We start from the raw sequence: 27,365 nt of genomic DNA on the forward strand, positions 1-27,365 counted from the left end.
CAACGGTGTCAAAGGGAGCAGAGAGGTCAAGAAGAATTAGTATGGAGTAGTGGTCTTTGCATTTAGCTGCGATAAGGTCGTTAGTAACTTTGATAAGAGTAGTTTCAGTAGAGTGAAGAGGGCGGAAGCCAGATTGAAGAGGGTCAAGGAGAGAGTTGGATTTGAGGAAGTGAGACATATGGGTAAAGACAAGTATTTCCAGAAGCTTTGAGGAAAAAGGGAGCAGGGATATGGGACGATAGTTAAAGGGGGAGGACGGGTCAAGAGATATTTTATTCATAATAGGTACTACAGTGGAATGTTTAAGATCAGCAGGGACAATGCCAGAAGAGAGAGAGAGCAGTTAAAGATGTGTGTTTATGAAGGTACAAGACAAGGGAGAGAGATCTGATAAGGTGAGATGGGACAGTATTGAGCGGGCAAGTGGTGGGGCAAGAGGAACGGAAAAGCACAGCCACCTCTTGTTCAGTAGCCGGGGAGAAAGTCTGAAGGGTAGGAAAGGCATGATCTACGTGTAGTTGAGAAAGGGAATTCTTTACTTATGACAGCGTTCTCCAAACTCTGGCCCTCCAGATGTTGCTGAACTATAACTCAATTTCTCTGGTTATCGATTTCATCCATAGAATCATGGGAGTTGAAGTTCAGCGACATCTAGAGGGCCTGAGTTTGGAGAACCCTGTTTTATGAGAAAAAGATAGATGTAGTAAAACAGTGGATTTTATAGTTCTGACTCGCCTCCTAGATCAGTAAATATAATAATTTAAAATCTCAGCAAAGCAAGTTGTCAGCTCAGCACAGCTCGCTCTAAGTCTCTAGGCTCTGCCTTACTGGAAAATCCCCAAATATGAAAGAAATGGCTATTTAGTATTTTGCTTTTTTAAGCTCAGCCATAACAGAACTATTAGATTTGTTTTGTACTGACCTAGATAATGAATTCCTTTTTTTTTCCAGCAGGTGCCATTGACATCGATACATTTATTAGTCAATTACTAGTTAGCTTAAAAGTCAGCATAGGTCAGTGAGTGAGTTATTAACAGTGAAGAGTTGGAGCGGAACACGTGGGAATCTAGTGCCTCAGGGTCAGAGCAACCAAGTGCACAGCATACAAAGTAAGGAACGACTGAGCACCCAGGAAATGTATGTCTAGAAAGCTTTTTTATATCCAAGGTGTAAAGCAGCAATGTTGAATAGGAATTGGGAACCTGGATCCTGAGAACAGGGCCGCCATCAGGGGGTGACAACCATGACGGTTGTCACGGGCCAGGCGGCCCTGGGGGCCCCGGACTGCTCTGGCAGTCCTGGGCCCCACTTTCCCTCTCTGCACACATAGATAGCGAATATCGCTATCTATGTGTGCAGCTGCGGGCCCCCGGCTCCCTGTTACCACAGAGGGGGCCCAGGCAGCACACAGCCTCTTCTCTTCTCGTCTCTGCTAATAACTCTCGCGGGTCTCGCAAGAGTTATTGGAGGAGAGAAGAGAAGAGGCTGTGTGCTGCCTGGGCCCCCTCTGCGGTAACAGGGAAGCGGGGGGCCCCACCATGCCACCGGACCACCAGGGATGGAATCTCCTCCCTCCCTAGACACAGGTAAGCAGGGAGGGGGGAGAAACAATTTAATTTTTTTTAAATATGTTAAAATGCCCCCCCTCCCCCTCCCCCAGATTGCACATTTACACACACACTACATACACTGACACAACAAACACACACACACACACACTACATACACTGACACAACACACACACACACACTATATACACTAACACAACACACACACACACTACATACACTGACACAACACACACACTGCATACACTGACACAACACACACACACACACTATATACACTAACACAACACACACACACACACACACACTACATACACTGACACAACACATACACTGACACAACACACACACACACACTACATACACTGACACAACACACACACTGCATACACTGACACAACACACACCCACACACACTATATACACTAACACAACACACACACACTACATACACTGACACAACACATACACTGACACAACACACACACACTACATACACTGACACAACACACACACTGCATACACTGACACAACACACACACACACTATATACACTAACACTACACACACACTACATACACTGACACGACACACACACACACTACATACACTGACACAACACACACACACACACTACATACACTGACACAACACACACACTGCACACACTGACACAACACACACACACACACACTACATACACTGACACAACACACACACTACATACACTGACACAACACACACTGCATACACTGACACAACACACACACACACACACACACTGCATGCACTGACACAACACACACCGCATACACTGACACAACACACACACTACATACACTAACACAAAACACACACTACATACACTGACACAACACACACACTGCATACACCAACACAACACACACTGCATACACTGACACAACACACACTGCATACACTGACAACTCACACTCTGCATACATTAACACAACACACACTCTGCATACACTAACACAACACACACTGCATACACTAACACAACACACACTGCATACACTAACACAACACACACACACACTGCATACACTAACACAACACACACTCTGCATACACTGACACAACAAACACACTCTGCATACACTGACACAACACACACACTGCATACACTAACACAACACACACTGCATACACTAACACAACACACACTCTGCATACACTGACACAACACACTGCATACACTAATACAACACACACTGCATACACTAACACAACATACATACTGCATACACTAACACAACACACACACTCCATACACTAATACAACACACACACTGCATACACTAACACACACAGTGCATACACTAATACACTAATACAATACACACACTGCATTCACTAATACAACATGCACTCTGCATACACTACACACTAACGCACTCTGCATACACTACACACTAACACACTCACTGCATCCACTATACTGACACACACTCTGCATTCGCTACACATTAACACACTCTGCATCCGCTACACACTAACACACTCTCTGCATTCACTACACATTAACACTCTGCATTCACTACACTAACACACACTCTGCAACCGCTACACACTAACACACTCTCTGCATTCACTACACATTAACACACTCTCTGCATTCACTACACTAACACACTATCTGCATTCACTACACTAACACACTCTCTGCATTCACTACACATTAACACACTCTCTGCATTCACTACACATTAACACACTCTGCATTCACTACGAATTTACACACACACTACATTCATTACACTGACACACTCTGCAGTCACTACACCCGAACACACACTCTGCATTTATTACACACTAACACACACTCTGCATTCACTACACTAACATACACTCTGCGTCAACTGTACACACAGCGTCCACTACACAAACATCCTGTATTCACAGTACACACACTACATCCACCACAAATTGAAACACTCTGCATTCACTATACACAGACACTGTGTCTAATACACACACTACATCCACTACAGACACTGCATCCACTAAACACATTTCATCTAGTGCATACAAACACTACATCACTGTACACACACTACATCCACTACTCAAACACTCTCTGCATTCACTACACATTAACACTCTGCATTCACTACACTAACACACACTCTGCCTCCGCTACACACTAACACACCATCTGCATTCACTACACATTAACACACTGCATTCACTACACTAACACACACTCTGCATCCGCTACACACTAACACACTCTCTGCATTCACTACACATTAACACACACTCTGCATTCACTGCACTAATACACACACTACATTCATTACACTGACACACTCTGCATTCACTACACACTAACACACACTCTGCATTCACTAAACTATGCACACACTCTGGATTCACTATACTGACACACACTCTGCATTAACTGTACACACAGCATCCACTACACAAACATCCTCTATTCACAGTACACACACTACATCCACCACAAATTTAAACACTTTGCATTCACTATACACAGACACTGCGTCTAATACACACACTACATCCACTACAGACACTGCATCCACTAAACACATTTCATCTAGTACATACAAACACTACATCCACTACACAAACACACACTACATCACTGTACACACACTACATCCACTACTCAAACACACTCTGCGTTCACTATACACACTGCATCCGCTACACAAACACACACTCTGCATTCACTGCACAAACAGTATCTAATACACACAAACACTACATCCATTACACACATTCTAATTCACTTCCACTATACACACCACATTCAGTCCCGCATCATTGTCAGCGGACTAGGTAGGGCGTGGGCGGGCCCGGGAGGGAGGGGGCGGGGGGGGGCAGACCGTGTGCTTTGTCAGGGGCCCCAAAATGTCTGATGGCAGCCCTGCCTGAGAATATCCATAAGGGGCTCATTAGACCATGCCTGTAAGGTTAGGAACATTTAGGGTGTATGAGGAACAGAGGAGCATCCCATGGTCTTAGAATATCAGTTCTACTAGGCTTGGGCATACCCTTATCCATTATCACTTGTTCATTACCCTCCACCCAACAGCACATGTGGTGGATGGAAATGTGACAATTTGTCAGGCTCCTATCCAATAAAAATATATTTCATGATTGCATATTAGTAATGGGAAGAGTGGGGCTAATCACCAAGGTTCTGTGGACCCCCCATAATTTGTTTTACTCCCCCAAATGCTATGCTTGAGTGCATCTAAAGAGCTCTTATCTCATTATGTGCTACGTGTAATAATGAAAAACAAAATAAAACTTTTAACATTGACATTTTATTTATTTATTTATTTATTTATTTATTGTTTAAATTCTTTCCTTCCAGCCCAGAAGAGAATATCACATTGTATTGTTCACTACCATGGCACTAGAAGTATTATACAAATTAAACAGGATCTGAGTCAGTGTGGTGAAATTAGAGAACAATAGCTAAATTCTAACTTTTGAACTGAGCAGTCGAAATTGGTTGTCAGCCCTTCCAGCTCAAGCAAATAGAGAGACCGCGAGGGGATTATAAAAAAAGGAAGACATGCAGGAGGGGAGGAGAGGGAGCACTTCAATAGATGCTAGTAAAGACTGAGAAAATCTAAAAAAAAAAAGAGAGAGAAAAAGAACACGTGTTCTAAGGAGAAGAGGAGGAAAAAAGTTTGCTTTATTTGCATAAATGATTTGCATATTGTCTACCATTGTCTAAAACAATTTGACTCTAAAACATTGCTTTAGCACATGGAAACGATAATTAATTAATATAGAGAGCAGAATGCAAATCTGGTCATTGTCACAATATAATAAATAGACTTCTATAAATAATTTGCTTTCTTCTTTTTTTATTGCTTCAAATATGCGGTAATCTTTAAGTGTAATTTATTATCCAATTTGTTTAGCACCGGGGATGCTGTAAAGTAAATTCTCCGATGCACTAACCACGCAATATTATGGGAACAGGTAGAATAATACTCATTCTGTTTGGAAGAATTAAGGTGCATTGTCAAAGCTTTATGTATAAACAAAGGAAATGATAAAATGAGGAGAGGGAGCTGAAATTGGATGTTTATCACGCAACATGGTAATTTACCAGTAAATGCATCCACAGTTGCCTCTCTGCTCTGCTGTCTCCCCCTCTCAGCCATGATTGAGATCGTATATTCAGTCCCAGGGTCCAGGTCTGTAAGTGTGTACTGTGAAGTTTCATGGGGGACAGTGATTTCAGATGCCATGCCAGAAGAAGGAGTGAAAATGATGCGATAATGGTCAATAGGTCCAAGGGCTTTTGTCCAGGTCAAGGAAATGCTCTTGTCCGTGGAACCTGTCACCATCAAATCACTTGGACTGTCCAACTCTAGTAGGTAAAATAAAGAATGGCTTTGTTATTAAAACCCAATCAAGATCTTGAGTGGTGAAATGTTTGGAAAATAACATCAATAATGGTAAATAGGGTGACCATATGGGATCAAGGTGCATGACCACTATAAAAGAGAACTATAGAGTCAGGAATACAAACCTGTATGCCTAACGTTATAGAATCCATGGTGACTGACACACTTTTATTACTTTAGACCACTTTCTTTTTTTATACTTTGATAAATCACACGCAATGTCTCTTTTTCACTTTATATCCAGAAGAACACAAGTTTTACCTTGTTAAACCTCCCCAAGGTTCCCTTCATCATGCATCCTGTCTTAAAGGGATACTATAGTGCCAGGAATACAAAGTTGTATTCCTGGTACTAACGCTCCCTCTGCTTCCCCCCTCCCTCGTGCCCCCCACACCGCTGTAACGAAAGGGCTAAAAACCCTTTATTTAGTTAACTAATACCAGTGCCGATGTCCCTCGGCACTGGGTCATGGCTATGCCTCCTCCAACGGCGCTTGATGATGGGTGCGCTAATGAGCATGCGTGGTGATTGCCGCACGCATTAGGCCCTCCCCACAGGAAAGCATTGAATCAATCCTTTCCTTTGGGGAAATAACTGACTATAGATGTCCTCATGAACAGCGTGAGGATGTCCAGCATCAGTTACCGGACCAAAAGTCCATTATTAGCCAGGAAGTGCCTCTAGTGGCTGTCTGGTAGACAGCCACTGGAGGCAGACTTAGTGCTGCAATGTAAACAATTGCAATAGGGACAGTGCACCCAGATCACTTTAATGAGCTGAAGTGGTCTGGGTGCCTTTAGTGTCCCTTTAAGCAAAATGTGGAGTAAGTAACAGCAATATCTTCGGTGATGTTCCCGCAAGATGAACATCTATTGGCCATTTGCTATCTTTGTGGCTGACGGTAAAGTTTGGAGGTTTTATGGGTCTAATCACTGAAAAGGGGACTTGAGGAACAAATGTAAAAATTAAGGCCCAAATAGCCAAATGCAAAAAAAATAAAAATCTGCCGAATTGTAGACTTATTTTATTTCAACAAAGATATTTTGACCCACATTTTGCAAGTTGGTCCTTATGGCATTACCACACCTCTCTGTATAGTGAAAATACCCTTTTTTACAGCAAATGGTACAATTCTGGCTTCTACAAGTCTTTATGATAACGCCTGTTATCTACAGCAGAATCTGAGGGATTGGAATTCAGCATAAATTCCATACAGGACTATGGCCGCTGATTTGTCTTTTTTCTTTCTTCTGATCAAAAGGATCGCTGGTGTCAGGCGAGGCTACATTAAGTTACACTATTGTTATTATAATAATAAGATAATTAGATGTCTAGACATTTTCACTGAAGCAGTAGAAGTAGAGTTGTTTTTAAAAAAAATACATTTTTCAATGCTGAAGAGGTTTAAAGGTTGAAATACGTACACAGAAATAGTGTGTATATATATATATATATATATATATATATATATATATGTATATATAAAATCACACATTATCCAAAACTAGGTGCCCTGTACAGAAACAAATCCTGCCTAAACCCTACAGTAAAGGAAAAGATTGTACGGAAAATGCTGATGCCAATCATTGATTATGGGCATGTAGTATATGCATCTGCACCGCAATCCCACATTAATAAACTTAATACATTGTATAACTTGTTCTGCTCGTTTTGTGCTACAATATAATTACAGGACCCACCAATGTGACATGCTAAAAAAACTAAATTGGCTGACGCTGGAATCCAGACGCACCCTTCACCTTTTCAGCCTTGTGTCTAAGAGCTTTTCTGAAGAGCTCCCACCCTACCTGAGCAGAATGCTCTCCCCGGCTGTTCCCACCTCCTACAACCTCCGATCCAGTACAAGCACTTTATTTAGTCTACCTCAATACAAAAAGAAAGCATCCTGATCCTCCTTTTCCTACAGAGCACCGCAATTATGGAACGACATCCCGCACACTTTCAAATCTTCCCCAAGCCTAAAGTCCTTTAAGAGATCCCCCTCTACATACCTCAAAACAGAATGCACCTGTCATGGTTGATTATAGATTTCCTACCTGTTCTATGCTAAATTTTGTATATATTGTGTATTAATATTCTTTTTGTACCCTATTGTATCAATACAATGTTTTGTGGACCCAGGACATACATGAAAACAAGAGAAATCTCAATGTATCAATACTGGGAAAATATTTTATAAATAAATAATATACATAAATAAATCATATGAATACTGATGTGTGATAGATGCTTTGAACCTGTTGCTGGCTGGTATTTAAAAACCATCTGATCTATTGATCAATCTCACTGATATAGTCTTACTATACTGTATTTTGCTTCGTATAGAAGCATGGCTGGTACTTTCTGTGACATCACTAGTTGCTCAGTAGGTTACAGCCCTCATTGTGTGCAAAATGGCAGCAATACTCATAGAAAAAAGGAAACACAGGGATTGCGTGGCAGATCTCCCAGAGACACTACATAATATATGCAGAAATAATGTACAAATTGTGTCTTTAATAACATATCCATCAGACTGCTTGCACTTGACTGTTCCTTTAAAATTACTTTCCAGGTTCATAGGATTCTTAATTCAGTGGTATGACTTACTTTGGCACCCTACGCGTTTGTAAATGTAATTTCTCACGACGCAATAGCACAATAATGACTAACCATGACACTCTAGATTTGTGTTAACTACATTTCCCATAATGCAACATCAGACAAGTTATGGAAAACTCCCGAAGTGCCTTATAATGCAATGATGATAAATGTTGACACGCTAGGTGTCTGCGAACTAAACGATGGCTAAGCAAGCATGATGGGTAGTGCAGATCTCCAACACGTAGTGTGCCAAAGTTCTTCACCACTCTTGTAGAAGCTAGTGGATCAAAACAGCAAACAAAGTGTCAAGAGGGAAAACAGATCATGTTAAAAGGAGAAGAAATAGGATCACTTTTAAAACAAGCTCAGGGAGTGTGACATAAAGTGCTAAGAGACACATTGGCAAGTAGTTTATAAACAAATGATTTATTATGCGTAATAGCACTACATGGAATAAGTGTCACTTGAGCTGCTTCCTTGAAAAAAAAAATATCATTGTCAGGCGTTAGAAGCAGAGCGTTACTAAGACGTTCACCAGGGCTTAGGGATTCTATTCTATTCTACTGATCATTCATAGATTATAAACTTTTATTCTGCCTTTTGAATTGTGTATTCAGAGAGAAACACATAGACTCACAGTTTTCTAATGTTTAATGGACCCAAGATAAAATCACTGATACACTAGCAGTGACTTACATACAAAAACTGATCGGGACTGGACTGGTTCCAAGACTGGATACATAACAGAGTTTATTCACAACTAAACAGTGAACAGTCAAATGGAAACCAAATGATAGATTTAGAACAAATTGGCTGGCGAAAACTTACAACTTTACAATCCACTTTTAAATTCACCACAATTCACTGTTCACTGAGGAAGCCTTAAACCGTTCGGGACGGGAATATTTTCTAAAATAAATCTATGAATGGATCCATTTAAAGTACAGCGATGTGTAGTGCATCGAATACGGCAAATCACAAAATTCAGACCCACATTACTCTTATAGCTGAACTGGAGGATAATTAAAAATCAACAAATTTGTCGTGAACTTTCATTTTTCAATTCACGTCAATTCCCAGTTTAGGCAGCTCATTTATATGCGGCAAGGAAGGGATTGGGCTGCACGTAAACAATGACACAACATCAATTAAACTAAATGGTAAGAAGTAATGAAACATTCATTTTACTTCAAAACATTTTACCTGTGACTTCAAATAGAAATTGCTTTAAAGGATTAGAGATAATTGAGAAAAGAGGGTCTGTTGAAGGATTAAAGAAATACCAAAATCTGACAATTAAAAAAATCTCATATTGATTTATGAATCTGACTCTTTTGGTGAATTACTGTTCTTTTTTTCCCCTTTTGTGTGTATGCAGCAGTGCAGGCTAATAATGAAGTTTTTTTTATTACATTTTATTATATGGGGATATACATCTATATGTTTTATTTATTTATTATCAATTCATCCAATAGGGAACTTAAAGAATGTATTTAACCTTTTGAGTATCAGAGGCAATTGTAGAGTAAGAGGCACTCGAACATTAAATATCATCTCCATTAAATATCACCTCCATTAAATATCATCTCCATTAAATATCATCTGGGATTTTTGGATTTGGAAAAAAAAGATATCCCCTACCTAAAAGAATACAAATTAGCTCAATTTAAAGGACCACTATAGTGCCAGGAAAACATACTCGTTTTCCTGGCACTATAGGGTCTCTAGGTCCCCCCCACCCTTAGGGTCCCCCTCCCGCCGGGCTCTAGGGTGAGGACGGGGTTAAACACCTACCTTTTCTCCACTGCCGGGCTCCCTCTGCAATGGGGACTTGCCGCCTCCTTTCCCCGTCATCGGCTGAATGCGCAAGCACCGCAAGAGCTGCGCGCACAGTCAGCCAGTCCACAGGAAAGCATTCTAAATGCTTTCCTATGGACGCTGGCGTCTTTGCACTGTGAAAATCACAGTGAGAAGCGCGGAAGCGCCTCTAGCGGCTGCCAATGAGACAGCCACTAGAGGCTGGATGAACCCATTTGTAAACATAGCAGTTGGTTAATCCTCGATGGACCTGGCACCAAAACCACTTCTTAAAAGCTGAAGGGGTCTGGGTGCCTACAGTGGTCCTTTAACCCCTTAAGGACCAAACTGCTGGAATAAAAGGGAATCATGACATGCCACACATGTCATGTGTCCTTAAGGGGTTAATCTTAAATTTGGAAGTTCTTCTTTGTTTAATTAAATGGAATTAAAAAAAATCTATAACTACCAAATATGCACACTGTAGCCTTCTTTAAGTGTTGCATCAAAATAGTTAAATACTGAAGAATTGTGCCTTGTTTCTGTCTCTCATTAGTTCATTGACTATAGTATCAGTAATTGGCACAACTTTCTTAATGGGGGTACACCCTAATGCATGGATGTATCGCCCGCCTGCCCCTCAATGTGTGGTTTTATCCAAATATTTGGATGAGTTTGGATTAGGTGTTTATCTGGCAGAAGGAAAAGAACATTAAATGTGGTCATATTTTTGCAAATACCTCATTACCAAAATAACAGTCTTTAGTTGTTATCTAAAAACGTTCAATTGAATTGTCATTTTAATAGAAGTAAATGATAATCAAAATTGTTACTATTTTATGAAAACCAAATATTAAAAAAAAAATATTTGAGGACACTATCTAATATAAAAACAATGAGTGAGATTTATCAAAGTATTCTGCTGTTAAAAGCAGTCTAAAGTACTAAAAGTGGGCAATCACCATGCAAACCAGAAGGCTTATTCTATTGGTTACATCTCCCCATTTACATTTTCGAACCACTTTTTAGAACAGACATTTTGGTAACTCTCCCCCTTAGACACTGATAGTAAATAAGAAACTAAAGGCTATGTGCTTTCCCCATATTGATAACGCCGTACTGGCGAAACGCGTTTATGGTTATAATATTGTGTATTTTTATTATTAAAGTATATTTTACTACTTTTTAACCCCTTAAGACCGCAGGACGTACTATGCCGTCCTTATTTGGGCGGCTCTAAACGCCGCAGGACGGCATAGTACGTCCTGGGCGGTCTTCAGCCCCACGTGGCCGGCGGAACATGGCCGCTGCAGATCGCGGTCGGGGGGCATGCCTGGCCCCCCAGGCAGCCCCCCTGTGCCTGGGGACCGCTGTCTGCAGCTTCCGATCGCAGTGACAGGCTGTCACTGCGATCGGTATTTACCATGTGTCAGCCGATTTTAAAATCGGCTGACACATGGAGCCAGCCGCATTTTAAATCTGCAGATCGCGGTCGGGGGACATGCCTGGCCCCCCAGGCAGTCCCCCTGCGGTTAGTGACCGCGATCTGCAGAGTCTGATCGCAGGGAGAGGCTGTCTCTGCGATCTGAATGCAGAGACAGCCTCTCCCTGCGATCTGATCGCAGTGACAGCCTGTCACTGCGATCAGAGTTACTATGTGTCAGCCTGTTGGCTGACCCATAGTAACTTCAGGCAGGATCCCCCTGCAGATCACGGTGGGGGGCATGCCTGGCCACCCAGGCACTCCCCCTGTGGCCAATTACCGTGATCTGCAGGAGGTGATCACAGTGACAGCCTGTCACTGTGATCACTGATCCTGTGTGTCAGCCAGTGATGTAAAATCACTGGCTGACACTGTCTCTGCCCCTCTCCTCCCCTCTTAACCCCTTAAAGTAAAAATAAAATAAAAATTAAAGTTAAAAATAAAATATACTTAGATCATTTATATATATATTATATATATATGATCTAAGTGTATATATATATATATATATATATATATATATAGACACACACATTTACACATACACTAAGTGTATTTTAATATTTATATATATATAATTATATATATATATATATATATATATATTAATATCAAAATACACGTAGAAGGATATTGATTAAATATATACATAATTATAATTATATATATATATATATATATATATTTTATAATAAAAAAAATATAAATACGTTAAAAAAAAATAAAACAATTAAAAAAAAATAATTAAAAATATATATATGTGTGTAATTTCGTTCTAACTGTATTTTGATATTAATATATATATATATTGATATCAAAATACTCGTAGAACGAAATAATATATATATGTATATACCTAAGTATATACGTATACATCACTATATGTATACCTATATATAAATAAAAATAATTGTAAAAAAATTATATACATATATATATATACATATATATATCCACACACGTGTATATATAATAATTTTACATATATATTTATGTAATAATTTTACATAATTAGGTATCCTAATTAATTACAATTAGCGGGACCTGCCTAACAACCCAGGCCGAAAGTATAGGGAATTTAATTTGCTAGCACTATATTTAACCCTATAACTTTCCAAGACACCATAAAACCTGTACATGGGGGGTACTGTTTTACTCGGGAGACTTCGCTGAACACAAATATTTGTGTTTCAAAACCGTAAAATGTATTACAACAATGATATCGTCAGGGAAAGTGAAATTTATTGCATTTTTCGCACACAAACGGCACTTACACTGACAATATTTTTGCTGTAATACTTTTTACTGTTTTGAAACACAAATATTTGTGTTCAGCAAAGTCTCCTGAGTATAACAGTACCCCTCATGTACAGGTTTTAGGGTGTTTTCAAAAGTCACAGAGTCAAACATAAGGCTTGCGTTTCATTTTTTTCACAATGAAATTCGCCAGATTGGTTACGTTGGCTTTGAGACCGTATAGTAGCCCAGAAATAAGAATTACCTCCATAATGGCATACCATTTGCAAAAGTAGACAACCCAAGGTATTGCAAATGGGGTATGTTCAGTCTTTTTTAGTAGCCACTTAGTCACAAACACTGGCCAAAATTGGCTTTCAAATTAGTTTTTTGCATTTTTCACACACAAACAAATATTAACGTTAACTTTGGCTAGTGTTTGTGACCAAGTGGCTACTAAAAAAGACTGGACATACCCCATTTGCAATACCTTGGGCTGTCTACTTTTGCAAATGGTATGCAAACATGGGGGTAATTCTCATTCCTGGGCTACCATACAGTCTCAAAGGCAACGTAACCAAACTGGCAAATTTCAATGTGAAAAAACTGAAAAGTGTAACATGCTTTATTTGACCCTGTAACTTCCCAAAACACCATAAAACCTGTACATAGGGGGTACTGTTTTACACGTGAGACATCGCTGAATACAAATATGTGTATTTTATTGCAGTAAAAGCAAACAGTATTATGACATTCACAGTTAGAATGTCACATAGAACTAAGAAAATTTTAAAAAATCTTATTTTCTCTCATTTTTTTATATTGTATTCATATTAAGTTATGTTCCATACCTAAATATTTGATGTTAAATGAAAGCCCTGTTTCCCCTGAATAAAATGATATAAAATAAGTGTGGGTGCATTTAATATGAAAGAGGTGAATTACGGTTGGACAGACATATAGCGCAAATGCCAGGTTTTGTTTACGTTTTTTTTGGATCACAACTTGTACATTTGGCTGCGGTTTTAAGGGGTTAATATTGTACTTTTTTAATACACATCTATCTATTTTTTACCTGGCATTTTATCCTTCGGACTCCAAGTAATCCTAGGTGGGGATAATACCACCAGCGCTACTTAAAGGGAGCAGTTGACCTGCTCCCCTCTTGTGAGTATCCATTTTATCCTTTTATTTTATGCAAGAGTTTTATATCAGTGTACACTATTGGTTGTCTCTCTCTACCCGAGTGTTTGTCGTATAAAGGACGGAGGAAACACACCAAAGACGAAGGACACCTGCTGTATATCCCATAAGCGGGGATTAAACCGCTGCACGCCCTCCACACCAGAGCAAGTTCTTGCTCTTTCAAATGTGAGTTTGCATTCAAGATTTCTATATAATTTCCACTTCAATTTTAAAACTACTGCACTATCTGGCTTCCTTTTGTCTCTTACATATGAGTGGATTCACCAGGAAGAACTAAACAAGGAAAAGTGTTCCGGACTGAATATTGCTGTATTAGACGACTGCAGCAGATATATCTAGATAAGACTTTCTATTTTCTATTTTTTTTCTATTTTATATATTGGATTTTTTTTTCTTCCTAATAGGCGAAGCTCTTATTTTTTATCTGTTTTTATGTGCTGTACATGTTCACACATACTGGAATATAGGACCGATATTTGTATAAAGGCTGCATTTTAGGCAACATGCATGACATATAAACGTAGAGGCAAATTGTCCTTAGGGCAGTAGGACGAATCGTGGTGGGCTTTATCGTTGTCCACTAGAGATGTCCCGAACAGTTCACCAGGAACTGTTCGCCGGCGAACATAGCTTGTTCGCAGTCGCCGTGGCGGGCGAACATATGCGATGTTCGGTCCGCCCCCTATTCGTCATCATTGAGTAAACTTTGACCCTGTACCTCACAGTCAGCAGACACATTCCAGCCAATCAGCAGCAGACCCTCCCTCCCAGACCCTCCCACCTTCATGACGAATAGGGGGCGGACCGAACATCGCATATGTTCGCCCGCCGCGGCGACCGCGAACAAGCTCTGTTCGCCAGCGAACAGTTCCCGGCGAACTGTTCGGGACATCTCTATTGTCCACCAATAAGGCTGCTTTCAAACCTCTCCTGTACAATGTTTGATTAATTCATATAATGACTTGAATGGCTATCAGATTTTTAAAAAATATTCTACTTTATGAAATGACAGTTCCCCTGTTATTTTATATAAATAATAATAATAATAATAATAATGTGGGCCCATAGTAGCCATTGTGTGCCTCTCTGCAGAAAGACATGAACATTGCACATGAGATAAGGTCACTCACCTGTTCTCGCATTCATGGTTGCAGGGGAGCTGTGGAGGCTGCCGCGCATGGTAGAAATCCCGATACCATATTCAGTTCCTGGTACCAAATCTTAAACATAAAGTGAACATACAAAAGTTAGAAGCAAGGGGCACGTAACTTATATTTGTAGCAAGAGACTATGCCTCCTACATGTCTTTTCTTGTTATTACTGTGCTATCATAAAAATACAAAAATGAACCTTTACCCAACTTAAACTCCTGTAATTCATCATATTATTTTCCTGAAGTCATGTTAACTAGAAGAAGCATATTAATAATTTTTAATCAGTTATCTGACAGCCTGGCACTTAACAGATACTCATCTGCTCATATAACATGAGAACACTGACACCCCTAACAGAGCATTAACACTTCTCAATCTGGGACAGGTGTCACTTAACTCACAATGCAAGAAAAGTAAAGTCAATTGAAAACTGAATTCTGTGTAAAATAGCCAAACTTGGCCTAGAATCGAGTTAGAGATACATATTTTTTTCCAAAATCAGCTATTTTTGTCAAAACATTGGAATTCTGTTTTTATCTCACTGCAATTTAAGATACATTGAAAATATACTAGAGGGAATATATTCACTAAACAATAAATTGTGATGACTTGATAACAGAATTTCATAATCAGACCAAAGTAGCTGAATTTGGAATATATGATTGGAACATTATACTAAGCAGTGAGGTTATGAGAGATAAAAGACAGACTTTAAATGTTATAACAAAATAATAGAAATGGGAAAAAAATGGTGCTTATTTATTTCTACTTTCAAGCTTGTCAGTGAGATTACTCCCTGTATAAAGCTCAGTTTAAAGGTCTGATCTGGGCACCATAACCACTTAATCATAATAACGTTGTTATGGTGTCTGGAGTGTCACATTAAGTTTACTAAACAGGGTTACTTATTAAAGTGAGAATTGAAGTTGAGTTCAAAGTGAATTTCCAATATAAGGTCAAAATAGCCGAAATGAACAGATTCTCTAAGTCAGCTATTCTGTCCATTTAGCCGTTTTGGCCTTAAATTTGAAATTCACTTTGAATTCACCTTTTTTATGCTTCCAAAGTTGATAACAAAAGCTAAAATATGCAAGTTTTTGGTCTCATAGTTTTTGTTCACTAAATACCAAACCGTGATGAATTGAAAACCAAACTGTAACATTTAGGTTAAATCAAAATGTATTTATGGGCAGCGATTAGCTAATTTAGCTTAATTTTTACAGCTTGGTTTAAGAATTTTTCAAAAACTGCTATTTTTATTTAAACTTTGCAGTTCATGTTAGTTTAGTGAAAAACACTTTTGGTATACATATGTATATATATATTATTATTATTAATTCACCACTACCCTCTGTTTAGTAAATCAATCATTATTTAAGGAGTACTGTAACCTTTCCATTTGAAAGTACTAAAACATGTACAACTAAACGTTATCACTAAGAATACACAATTTTTGTTACCATACAGTATCCCTCTTGTCCAGCCTCATTTACATTAGTTGGGAACCAGCCAATCAGAATCTGCATACTTGCCGCTCACACATTCGTACTATTGGCTTGTTCCGTGGCAATCCATATCTTTATTAATAATGTCTACTTAACACTACACAAAGGGGACTCTGATTCACATCATTGTTGCGTTTGGTCCCCCCCCCCCCTACACTGTTTTTGTTAGTATTAGTAAAGTTGTTTTATTTCATTAAAAAAAAATGAAAACTATTATTAAGGAGGCTATAAATACTGCAATAGCAGACCAACATAAATCTTTTCGTCTGGCAATCTGAGCTTGGGGTGTTTTGCTGCCATTAATCATATAAAGGAAAAAAAAGTAATCCTACAATCTGCCAACTGAATAGGGCACTGGATACTGTAGAGTTGCTTGATTCTGAGCTTGATAAATAGACCTGTTTCGGGCTCACTTGGGTCTGTCTCTTTCTCTCTCTAAGGTGTCTGAATCACTGTGCTGTACTGTAACGATAATTTACATCAGGCTCCACATTGCCTACAATATTACCCCATCAAGCCAAGTCACGGCTGTCAGAAATACAATAATGCTCTATATAATCAGGTCGACAATATCGGCCTCCTTGCAATATAGTATACAGCCAGATCACAGTCATCTTATATTTCTTCCGAAATCTCTCCTGAGGGACTACTGGCCACAACATGATTTAGGGCCAACAGGATAGCTGGTTACTCAAACTCTGTTTTACTAATTTATTGGTTCTACCACTTCTCTAAATTAACATAGGACATGTAATGAAATTTAAAGGAAAACTGATATTTATAAGCTGCGTTCTCTTACGTTAGAAACATTCTAATAATTAGAACAGGCATTCATATATTTTAGCTTCTCCTTGTTTACAAAAAAAAGGTGTGATGGCCATTTAAAATAATATTTAGACCTGTGTTTTTTAATTCCTTGGTCGAGAAACAATGAATGGCCCCCATGCCATTTTAGTGAGTCCCCTGATAGGAGTGGGCAATTCAGTACGGTTATTTTTACTGTAGTTTGTAGGGATAATTGGGGGGGGAAAGCTGCACTGCATTCCTAATACAAAGTACCATCAGGAGTCAAATGTAAGTCTTATACAACATTTAATCTAATTTTAATTATATTTTAATAGATAATGGGTTCCAGTGCCAATTGCTCAATAGAGAACTAATACCATGAATATACTCTAGGCCCTTGACAATAAAGGTAATAAAATACTTTGTTGTGTTTACTTGACACATATTGATATTAGATCACGAGGAGCACAAATTAAAAGATGTAGCAGACAATTAAGAGTGTGTACAAAAAATTGACCAGGCTGCATTTTTGACATTCCCTGCTGAATGTATTTTCAGAGAAAATGCAGTGCTAACATTTCAACCTAGTGATAACTCCACTGGCCACTCCTCAGATAGCTGTTAGAGGTGCTTTCTGGGGCAGTACTGCCTAGTGTGCAGTACTGCCATTCAGTGTCTCCACCCTCTGCATGCAGACACTGAAGTTTCCTCATAGAGATGCATTGATTCAATTCACCTCTATGAGGAGATGTTGATTGGCTTCCCTTGGTGAAAGAACACCAATATTTTCATTGCATGGTAAAAGCCCCTAGTGGTTGTCACTCAGAAAGCCAGTAGAGGCGCTTCCGCCGATATAGCCAGAGTTAAATTCTGCTATATCTATCAGGTGGTCTCATGCACATGTGCACTAGTCCCCAATGCTTTCCTGTGGGAAAGCAGTGGATTGGCTGAGATCATTGATCTTGATGATCTCAGCCAAGGAGGTGGGATGGCAGAGCAGAGACTGGTGCTGCGAGGGAGAAAAAATGAGTACAACTGCTATTTTAATTCCTACATGTAGGGGCTGGCGACCTAAATGGCCACCAGGGCACTATAGTGTCAATAATTAATATTTGTATTACTAACGCAATCGTGTTCCTTTAATTGTGTTGTACATAATTGATTAGAATGTATCCAGCCTATGTTTGCCTATTCATATTGAGTGCCCTCTGATTTTATATTGATCCGTAAAGAAGCAAATGTGACAAATATATAGAATTTGTAAGTAAGTAACTTTTCATATTACTGCAATGTTAGTGCTTAGCCTCTACATGTTTTTACCTGGTACAACTAGATGCATTACACGTTCTGTTTTTATATTGACACATGTTATGCCAAAGACAACCAAGTTGGAACTCTCGATCCCTCGATATAAATGCCTTATTTATCAGTCTGTGGTTGCAAATGCATTCTGTGCGTTGTATATCAGCAGCAAGTGGCGATCAACGTGCCACACACCCATGCTTTATGGCAATTCTAACCCAGTGACTCTTGAACACAAGGTGCTTTTCACAAAGTGGATAGCCATCACTCTTTCAACAATGATAGATTAGTTTCCTTCCTACAATTAATAACCTTTTTCTCTTTCACGTAGACACAAGGCTTTCGCTTGAATTACTCTATTAGTGAGAGCATTGTCTCATGGTTCTGCTTGGCACAATATTCTTCTGATATACATGATTGAAAGATGAATACTTCAGTACAGACCTAGCTTAGTAATTGACCTGTCGTGTCTGGTTTTTATGTTGTTGCTGGGCAACCAATAAACAGAATGTAGCATCCTACTGATCATAAAAATTATCAAACTAATTTAATATTAGTTTGGTGATAAAGGAACTAATAAAATGTTCAGACCTCATAATGTTGTAAATACTTTCAAATTAAGGTTCACAATTCCCCATAAGCTATCATAAACAGATTAGTGGCTGTTATTAGTGGATATTTTCTTTTCAGAAAACATATGATTTTCGCTTCCATCTAAAAGTAATATATCATTCCAGGTGCAATTCATCATTGAGAGATAACACCAAGGGCTAGATATATAGCACAGACTACCTTAGGTATAGTAACTGCTGTTCCCTCTACACCAATGTTAATTCCCCATCTTCTCCATTCCCCTATAAAAACCTATTCCCAAGACCTTAATGACTCTTCATATGTTTCCCAGCAGGTGATGGCATTTTCATCAATGACAGAGTGGTGGATGTGACTCCCTAGCACAAATCTTCGCAGTGCTGCTTGCTTGAGGTTACGATTACTGTGTTGACATATATTTATGAAGGTGAACCATAGTATGATAAGCTATGTCCCAGGGCCCTTGAAATTAGGGTCAGCAGAGCAACAGCAGTTTATTTCTGAAAAAGAGAAGAGGATGATATAAAATTGCTAAGCTCTTTGTTCATTCTCTAGTGGCAGAGTCTGGTAGCAGAGCTTGGGGAAACCCTTTTTTTGTAGTCTGGAAGAATTCAGGTTGGTTCAAATGTGCTCTGCTCCAACCCATTCTCATTTATGAACTTCCGTTATTCCCCCACCTTCCTACTGTCTTCTAGTAACCTTGTATGGAATGAGATAAAGAAACAACCATGAAAGGCCTTCTTCTGGTCACAAGACCAGGAGAGTTTATTTTCATCATGAAATTGGGCAGTGATAGGCACCTTTTGGCGTTCCAGGTGATGTGGACTACATCCTCACTTATGCTTTGCTAGCATTACGGCTGTAAGAGCATTATGGTAGATGTAGACCACAACAATTTGTTTGACAAAGGTTGCTTACCCTTGACTTAGGAGCAAACATATGTTTTGGCAACTGTATCTAAGAAAACAACTATCATCAGTGGACTTCCAAGGCACTGGTCACTGGTCACCTAGCCGACTTGGTTCTTTGCATTTGTTTATCATTAGGAATTGTGAAGCCCTATAATGTGTCTCTGATTTTCTTTCAGTCAGTTTTATCTCTTGAACTTCATCAGTTTGCACCCAGCTCAAAGCAATCCTTAATTTGTGTTACTGCATACTGTATGGTGTACTGCTTGGCGGTTTATTTCATGCATTCACTATGTTTACTCTAATCGGGATTGTATTGCTGGGAACAACTCAATAAAAAAATATATTTTTAAAAAGCAACATCATCGATGGTGTTGTTTGCATACTGTTATTATTCATGTTGAGTTGTTTAAACAGGGTGCTAGCTGACAACCCTACTTAGCACAGTGTTAATAAGGTTATTCTGACGATTTTACTGGATCTATAACATTAACTGTTTTAGCACAAGAGGAGTGAACAATACTCTTTCCTTTAATCTGTACAGTGAAAATTGCATCTCTCCTCACAGTAGCTTTGCCATACATCCATACATAATCTAGTCTTATTTGCTACAAGCTCAGAAGTGTTAAAACAAGATATCGCAGTCGGGTACTCTGTCCAACATCAAAGGAAGGTTTTGTTACAGAGGTGTTCTTTGACTTTTCAGTCGCCAAGCTATTCATGTCATATACCAAGTTCAAACTGTTTCCATTTGTGAGTTCCTAAGCATTAGTAATGTGACTTTAAGATAACATTAGACAGATAATCTGAAGACATAGCCAAATCCTTACATAACTTGATCATATCAAACATGAGACACCCCATCCATTCACTTATCCCTACATGATTGCTGGGTGCACTATGACCTCCACAATGCAGTTACCATAATTCCAACAAATAGGGCCAGCACACCGCAGTAATAAAAAATTACAAAAACATTCCAACACAGCAAGCATGATATGAACTAAAATCATTGCCCTTGTCATACTTTAAAGGACCACTATAGGCACCCAGACCACTTCAGCTTAATGAAGTGGTCTGGGTGCCAGGTCCAGCTAGGATTAACCCTTTCTTCTATAAACATAGCAGTTGCAGAGAAACTGCTATGTTTATAATAGGGTTAATCCAGCCTCTAGTGGCTGTCTCATTGACAACCGCTAGAGGCGCTTCCGTGCTTCTCACTGTGATTTTCACAGTGAGAAGACGCCAGCATCCATAGGAAAGCATTGAGAATACTTTCCTATGGACTGGCTGAATGCGCGCGTGGCTCGCGCATGCGCATGCAGCCGATAATGACAAGAAGGAGGAGGAGAGGAGGAGGAGACTCCCCCGCCAGGCACTGGAAAAAGAGGTAAATTTAACCCCTTCTACCACCTAGAGCCTGACGGGAGGGGGGCCCTGAGGGTGGGGGGGACCTAGAGACCCTATAGAGCCAGGAAAACGAGTATGTTTTTCTGGCACTATAATGGTCCTTTAAGTGAGATAGTGCAACACATTTAAATATAAAGCATAGAAATAAACATATACTTAATTAACTGGGTCCTGATTAACTGGGTCCGCCCTCTGCGATGAGCCCCTTTTTGTTGGAACTATCATTGTAACTTAAGATGCACTTTAAGGGGCACTCTAGGGACCATAAACACTTCAGCATATTAAAGTGGTTAAGGTGCCAGAGTACTGTCCTTGCATGATTTTTTCTTACGAGAAAATGGGTCTTAAAATCAGAGCTTGTAGCTCACACACAAACCATGTCAGTCAGAGAGTAGGATTTACATTTCTCTGATCGCCAACCAACTCATACAGATGAGTTGGCATTTCACTACTGATGGGGAGGGATTTGCAAGTGTTGCTTTCCAGGAGCAAGTGCTTGCAACTTCAAAGATTTATTCTGTTGTAGAGCCTGCAAGTACCTCCATGTCAACCTGCTATACAATGAGGTGTAATTTCTGGCTCTTTGATCTACAGAAATTAAAGCAGAGCTCAAGCTTTGTATAAAAGTCATATTTTGTCATTTTGGCAAATAAGACAAATTAAGGGGTGCCGTGACAGTACCAGGGTACCATAACCACTTCAACAAGCTGAAGTGGTAATGGTACCAGTATTTAGCAATTAGCAAGTATCACACATATCTTCAATGGATGTCAATGGGATTTTCATAGATCCCAAGCTGAAAACAAATGCTTTGTGTTGTAGCTCTGCAAAAAGAAAAAGATACAGCCTGTTCTCTTTCATATGGTAAGGACGCTGCCTCTGACCTACTCTTGACTTGGTGAGCATCCTTTCATATCTTTCTTGACACTGTTTTCATTTGATTTATTTTTAATACAATCAATACTCCAGTACAGAACTGTTTCAGTGATTGAATTGCCTTCTCTGGAGTCTGTGCTAGTTATAAGCGATCAGTAGGACGGACGGAATATTCTACGCTAGCTAAAGCATTGTTATACCTGTAAAAATGTAACTATGTAACATGAATGCAAATCAGGAAATTATTACGGGTTTTTTTTCACTAAATTGCACATTGTATCATATTAAAATCATTACGGCAAAATGCAGATGAATATCTGGATCTGGACAAATTCTTTAACACCGCTATAGTCACAGGCTGACTGTTTTAACTTACATCTTTCCATTCAGATTTTAATTAGACACAATTTGGAGTTTAGTGAATAATCGTGACTCCTGATTATTCCAGTTAGCATAAATTGAAGATGGTCTTGATTGTGTTGTTTTATGCCAATAACGACCCTATGAATTAAGTTTAAAAGGAGAACAAGATTGTATATTCTGTACAGGATTGGGAAAATATCTTAAAGTAACACGTTACCCATCATGTTTCTGTGTATTAGCTTGATTTTGGACAGCGAGGGCGTTCAGTGATGAGTTTTGCAGGGATATATAATTGTGTGGAGTACAGTCCAGAGAAAGGGGGTTCTGGCAGATATCTTGTGTGCTGTGCCTCTAGGACAGTAAAGGCACAGCAGGGAGCTGATTGTGTTAGCTAGGGATGATGTAATTGAGTCCTCAGAGTGATGTTGGGGCAATTGTACTGTACATTGCTTTGTATGGAGAACCCACTGCAAGGAGAGTCAACACTGTTCTGTATACATAGCTATGTTCTGTACAATAAAGCTCATTATATTCCCTGAATTCATTCCTACTTTACAGGAATTACTCCTGAGCTATAATTACTCTAGCCTGGTCTGATGGAAGAGGTCCTCCAGTCAAGTTTCGGTGAGTGGGCCTGAATTGCTCCAGAGTCCCCTGGTACTAGTGAGGAAGCTGAACTGGCAGGGGTTCTCAATCAGAGTACAGGAGCTCCGTCACATTTGGTGACTTCCTAGCTATTGGGGAAACATGCAAAATACCAATCGTATTGGGACATATGGATAGGGCTAGCACCCTTGCAGTTGCCTTGTTCGATGAAGAGTTCCTGATCCATAGGATGATTGCAAGTGCCCAATAGATTGATACAACTCATAACACACAGCTTGATCCACCGCTTAGTGAATCATGCTGTGCATTAGTGTAAGGGAGTGGATAGAGAGTCTCACCATGCACTCTGCATGCATAATAAGGATTACACTGAGAACAAAGTATTCTGGACTTCCTGGTTGACAGCCATGATGGACACATTTTCAAAACTTTTGTCACTGTAACCCACTCTCAGAATTGTACCATGCACTTTATAATGATGCAAAGTACTTATGACGTTTAGACTGACCTTTAAGTATCCCCTCTCTCATACTCCTCATGTAGATAGATACTAATTTACATGGTCTTTTAAAAAAGTTGCATAAAATGCGTAGAGGCTTACAATACAAATATCTGAGATATGTATGCAGCAGCAAGTGCACACGTGTTAGAATGTACTATTTACTGTCCATCAAACAGCTAATAATCAGAGAACATGGTTAATATGCCACAATTAATCTTTTTTGATGGATTAATCATTTTCAATGGATTGATTCTTTTGGATGTTGCGATGATACCATGATTTAGTGGGAGTCCAGATTGAGTCTCAAAGCATTTCTTATGCTAATGTTTATAATAAATATAATCTTCAGATATATTATTCTTATCAGTTAAATGCTACGTTTCTCCATAATTAAAAAAAGTGATGTTTAAATTGGAATTCTAATTCCACACCAATTCTTTTATTGTCTAATTACTGAGTGACAGACACTATTGCAATCCAGATAAGTGATTTTATGAGGTTTGTTGTATATGTTATAAATCACACTGTTTCCCCTTATTGGGCTAAGAGGTGTATTATATTTATTTTGTGTACTCGGGTGAAAAGATTTGGAGTGGCAGCTGATATTTACTAGAATTTATTTTTGTTTTATTTAGTGGGCTATACGGCACTTTGTCATTAACTGCTTTGACTACGTTGTTTCATGCTAGTGTCTTTTCTATTGAAGCAGGTTGAAAAGAGGACAAGATTAGAAATTCTAGAGAAGGTAAAAAAAAATGCCTTAAAGCAACTCTTTACCCATCATCATTCCGTGCGTTATAACTGGACAACGGATTGACGGTTATTTCATCTTCATAATATAGAGCTAGACAGTGCTTTAGAATCCTCTCTCCTATAATCCCCATATAGACAGATAATACTCGTCTCTGGTTGCTCCCCTGACCTGTCATCAGCTCTGTTAAACTAACCTCTGATGATATGTACATGGATATATCACCGATATAATAAGAGTTTCTTATCTCCCCACTTCTACTTGTCTTTTCCATTATTGTTGATAGCGAGACATTCTTCTAGTCACCAGAGCGTGCAAACATATGAGGTTTAAATAAGCAATCTCTCAGTACAGCGTTTTATACTCTGTACAGAAATCATTGGCAAAATCGCTTCGTAGCGTCTTGTCTCTCTCTCTCTATCAGAGTAGCCTCCTGCTGACCTATTCTCGTGGGTATCCTTTTCACTTATAGTGATTGAATTTTTATTTGCTGCTTAAATGATAATGGTTTTTTTTTATTTCTATGTAAAAGTCAGCTCACTGGGGTTTATGGATCCTTACTATCTGCCTATGAAGACGTAGGTCATTGATTTATCTCTGGAACACTGGGTGATGTATATATTTCCTATGATGCTCAGCTAGTATAACTACTGGCTGAGCATTGTGGAGATTCTGGTCCCCATTAAATGGAGTTCTAAAGTTTGGCCATCACTTTATTGATTATTTGCATTGCATGCAAAGTTCCATGCAGCTGATGGACAAACCTCCTCTAATTGCAGTATTTTTGTATTAACAATATGGAAGTCATCATGGAGATGAGCAAACAGCTATCGTCTTTATGGTTCTGTATATTGTACTGTACATTCAAAGGTTATTGTGTTTCTCATGTGTTCCTTTAATCATCTAACATTCAATTGTTCAGATCTTGCACTCATAGTATAGTCAAACTATATGCCTACTTATTTTTAATTACAAGTTCTCTTGCCGTATGTATATAAGTGAATCTCTTTAAATTCCTGGTTTCCATTCAGAACGTATGAATTCAAAGCATTGTTAGCACATTTAAGGTGAATGCACAGTTATAGCAATGCACAACTTGAAACAGCTCTTTTAACATTTATATCCACTGGCCCCAATAGCCAATGTTCATTGCAGTCAAAAGATACCCTACTGAGAGAGGCAATAGCGATATCATGATGGCAAGAAATTTGAAAAGTTACATTGTAGATAGATTATAAAACAGGTCAATTCATGTCTTAACAAAGGGCTATGAACACCCGCAAACGCATTAAGAACCTCAAACTCTGCACCACAGGTGTTAAACCTGGACACTCCAGTGTTTGTTAGACTACACTTCCAAAAACTCTTTGGTGGACATGAGCCCTTATTTCAACAAAATGTTACCTGTTGGTTAAACTTCAGATACAGTATACTGTTGATTACCCTGTGTGTACCCACGCTGTAAGCTGTTGGTTACCCTGTGTGTACCCATACTGTAGCTTTCAGTTACCCTGTGTGTACCCATTCTGTAAGCTGTCTGTTACCCTGTGTGCACCCATTCTGTAAGCTGTCAGTTACCCTGTGTGTACCCACGCTGTAACAATGTCAATATTATTGTGAATACAAACCCAGAGGAGAAAAAATAATAATTGGATCTCCACAAGCTAATTTACCGAGACGGAGCAGCGTGATTGTACTACTCATAATTTAAAACAAACATTCTCATTCACACATATCCTTATTTAGTAAGAATTGTTGATGTAGTTAGATGAAGATGGGAGGCAGAGGCGGTGATATAAAGACCATGCTCTCGAAATTTTGTGATCTAGAAAAATATATGAGGCAAAGAGCCGGCTTCTGATGTCATCTGAATGTAGAAAGGAAAAAGTGAGACTGTGTTGGGCAATCGATTTCAATATATGTTGAAGAAACAGGTGCAGAAAAAAGGGATTAAGGTCTGTTAGCCACAGTCGTTTTTCTCATGATATGGAACTACATAAACGAAAAGCATGTGCCCAGAGCACCAATCATTCAAAAACGGTTATTTAAACAAACTGAGGGGGCAGCCAATTACAGCTAAATAATTCCAGCTGGCCCCTTAGCAATACACATCAATGTGAGTTGTTAAATACCAGTGAGAATTGTGGGAGAAAAGACATTAGTCTAGATTTGTTTTGTACCGTACACAGTGATTATTATATAGGTTGTTTAGATATTGATGTGTTTAAAGCAGAAAACATATATTGAAAATCTTTGAAGATGGTGGTGTTGCTAGATGAATGGTCCAAATGGTCA

At 39.0% G+C, this 27,365-nt stretch overlaps 1 protein-coding gene across 2 annotated transcripts in view; it reads right to left on the bottom strand.

Annotated features, from left to right (window-relative positions):
- TNR (tenascin R) overlaps positions 1-27,365 on the bottom strand; it is a 450,249-nt gene that overhangs the window by 33,322 nt on the left and 389,562 nt on the right. For both annotated transcript variants that reach the window (XM_063428241.1, XM_063428240.1), the window contains exons 10-11: positions 15,447-15,536; positions 5,690-5,953 (exon numbers count right to left, since the gene is read on the bottom strand). In XM_063428241.1, the coding sequence (XP_063284311.1) occupies positions 5,690-5,953; positions 15,447-15,536 (354 nt within the window). The remainder of the gene's footprint in view (positions 1-5,689; positions 5,954-15,446; positions 15,537-27,365) is intronic.

This window comes from Pelobates fuscus, chromosome 7, assembly GCF_036172605.1.
Source record: "Pelobates fuscus isolate aPelFus1 chromosome 7, aPelFus1.pri, whole genome shotgun sequence".
Classification (NCBI taxonomy): Eukaryota; Metazoa; Chordata; class Amphibia; order Anura; family Pelobatidae; genus Pelobates; species Pelobates fuscus.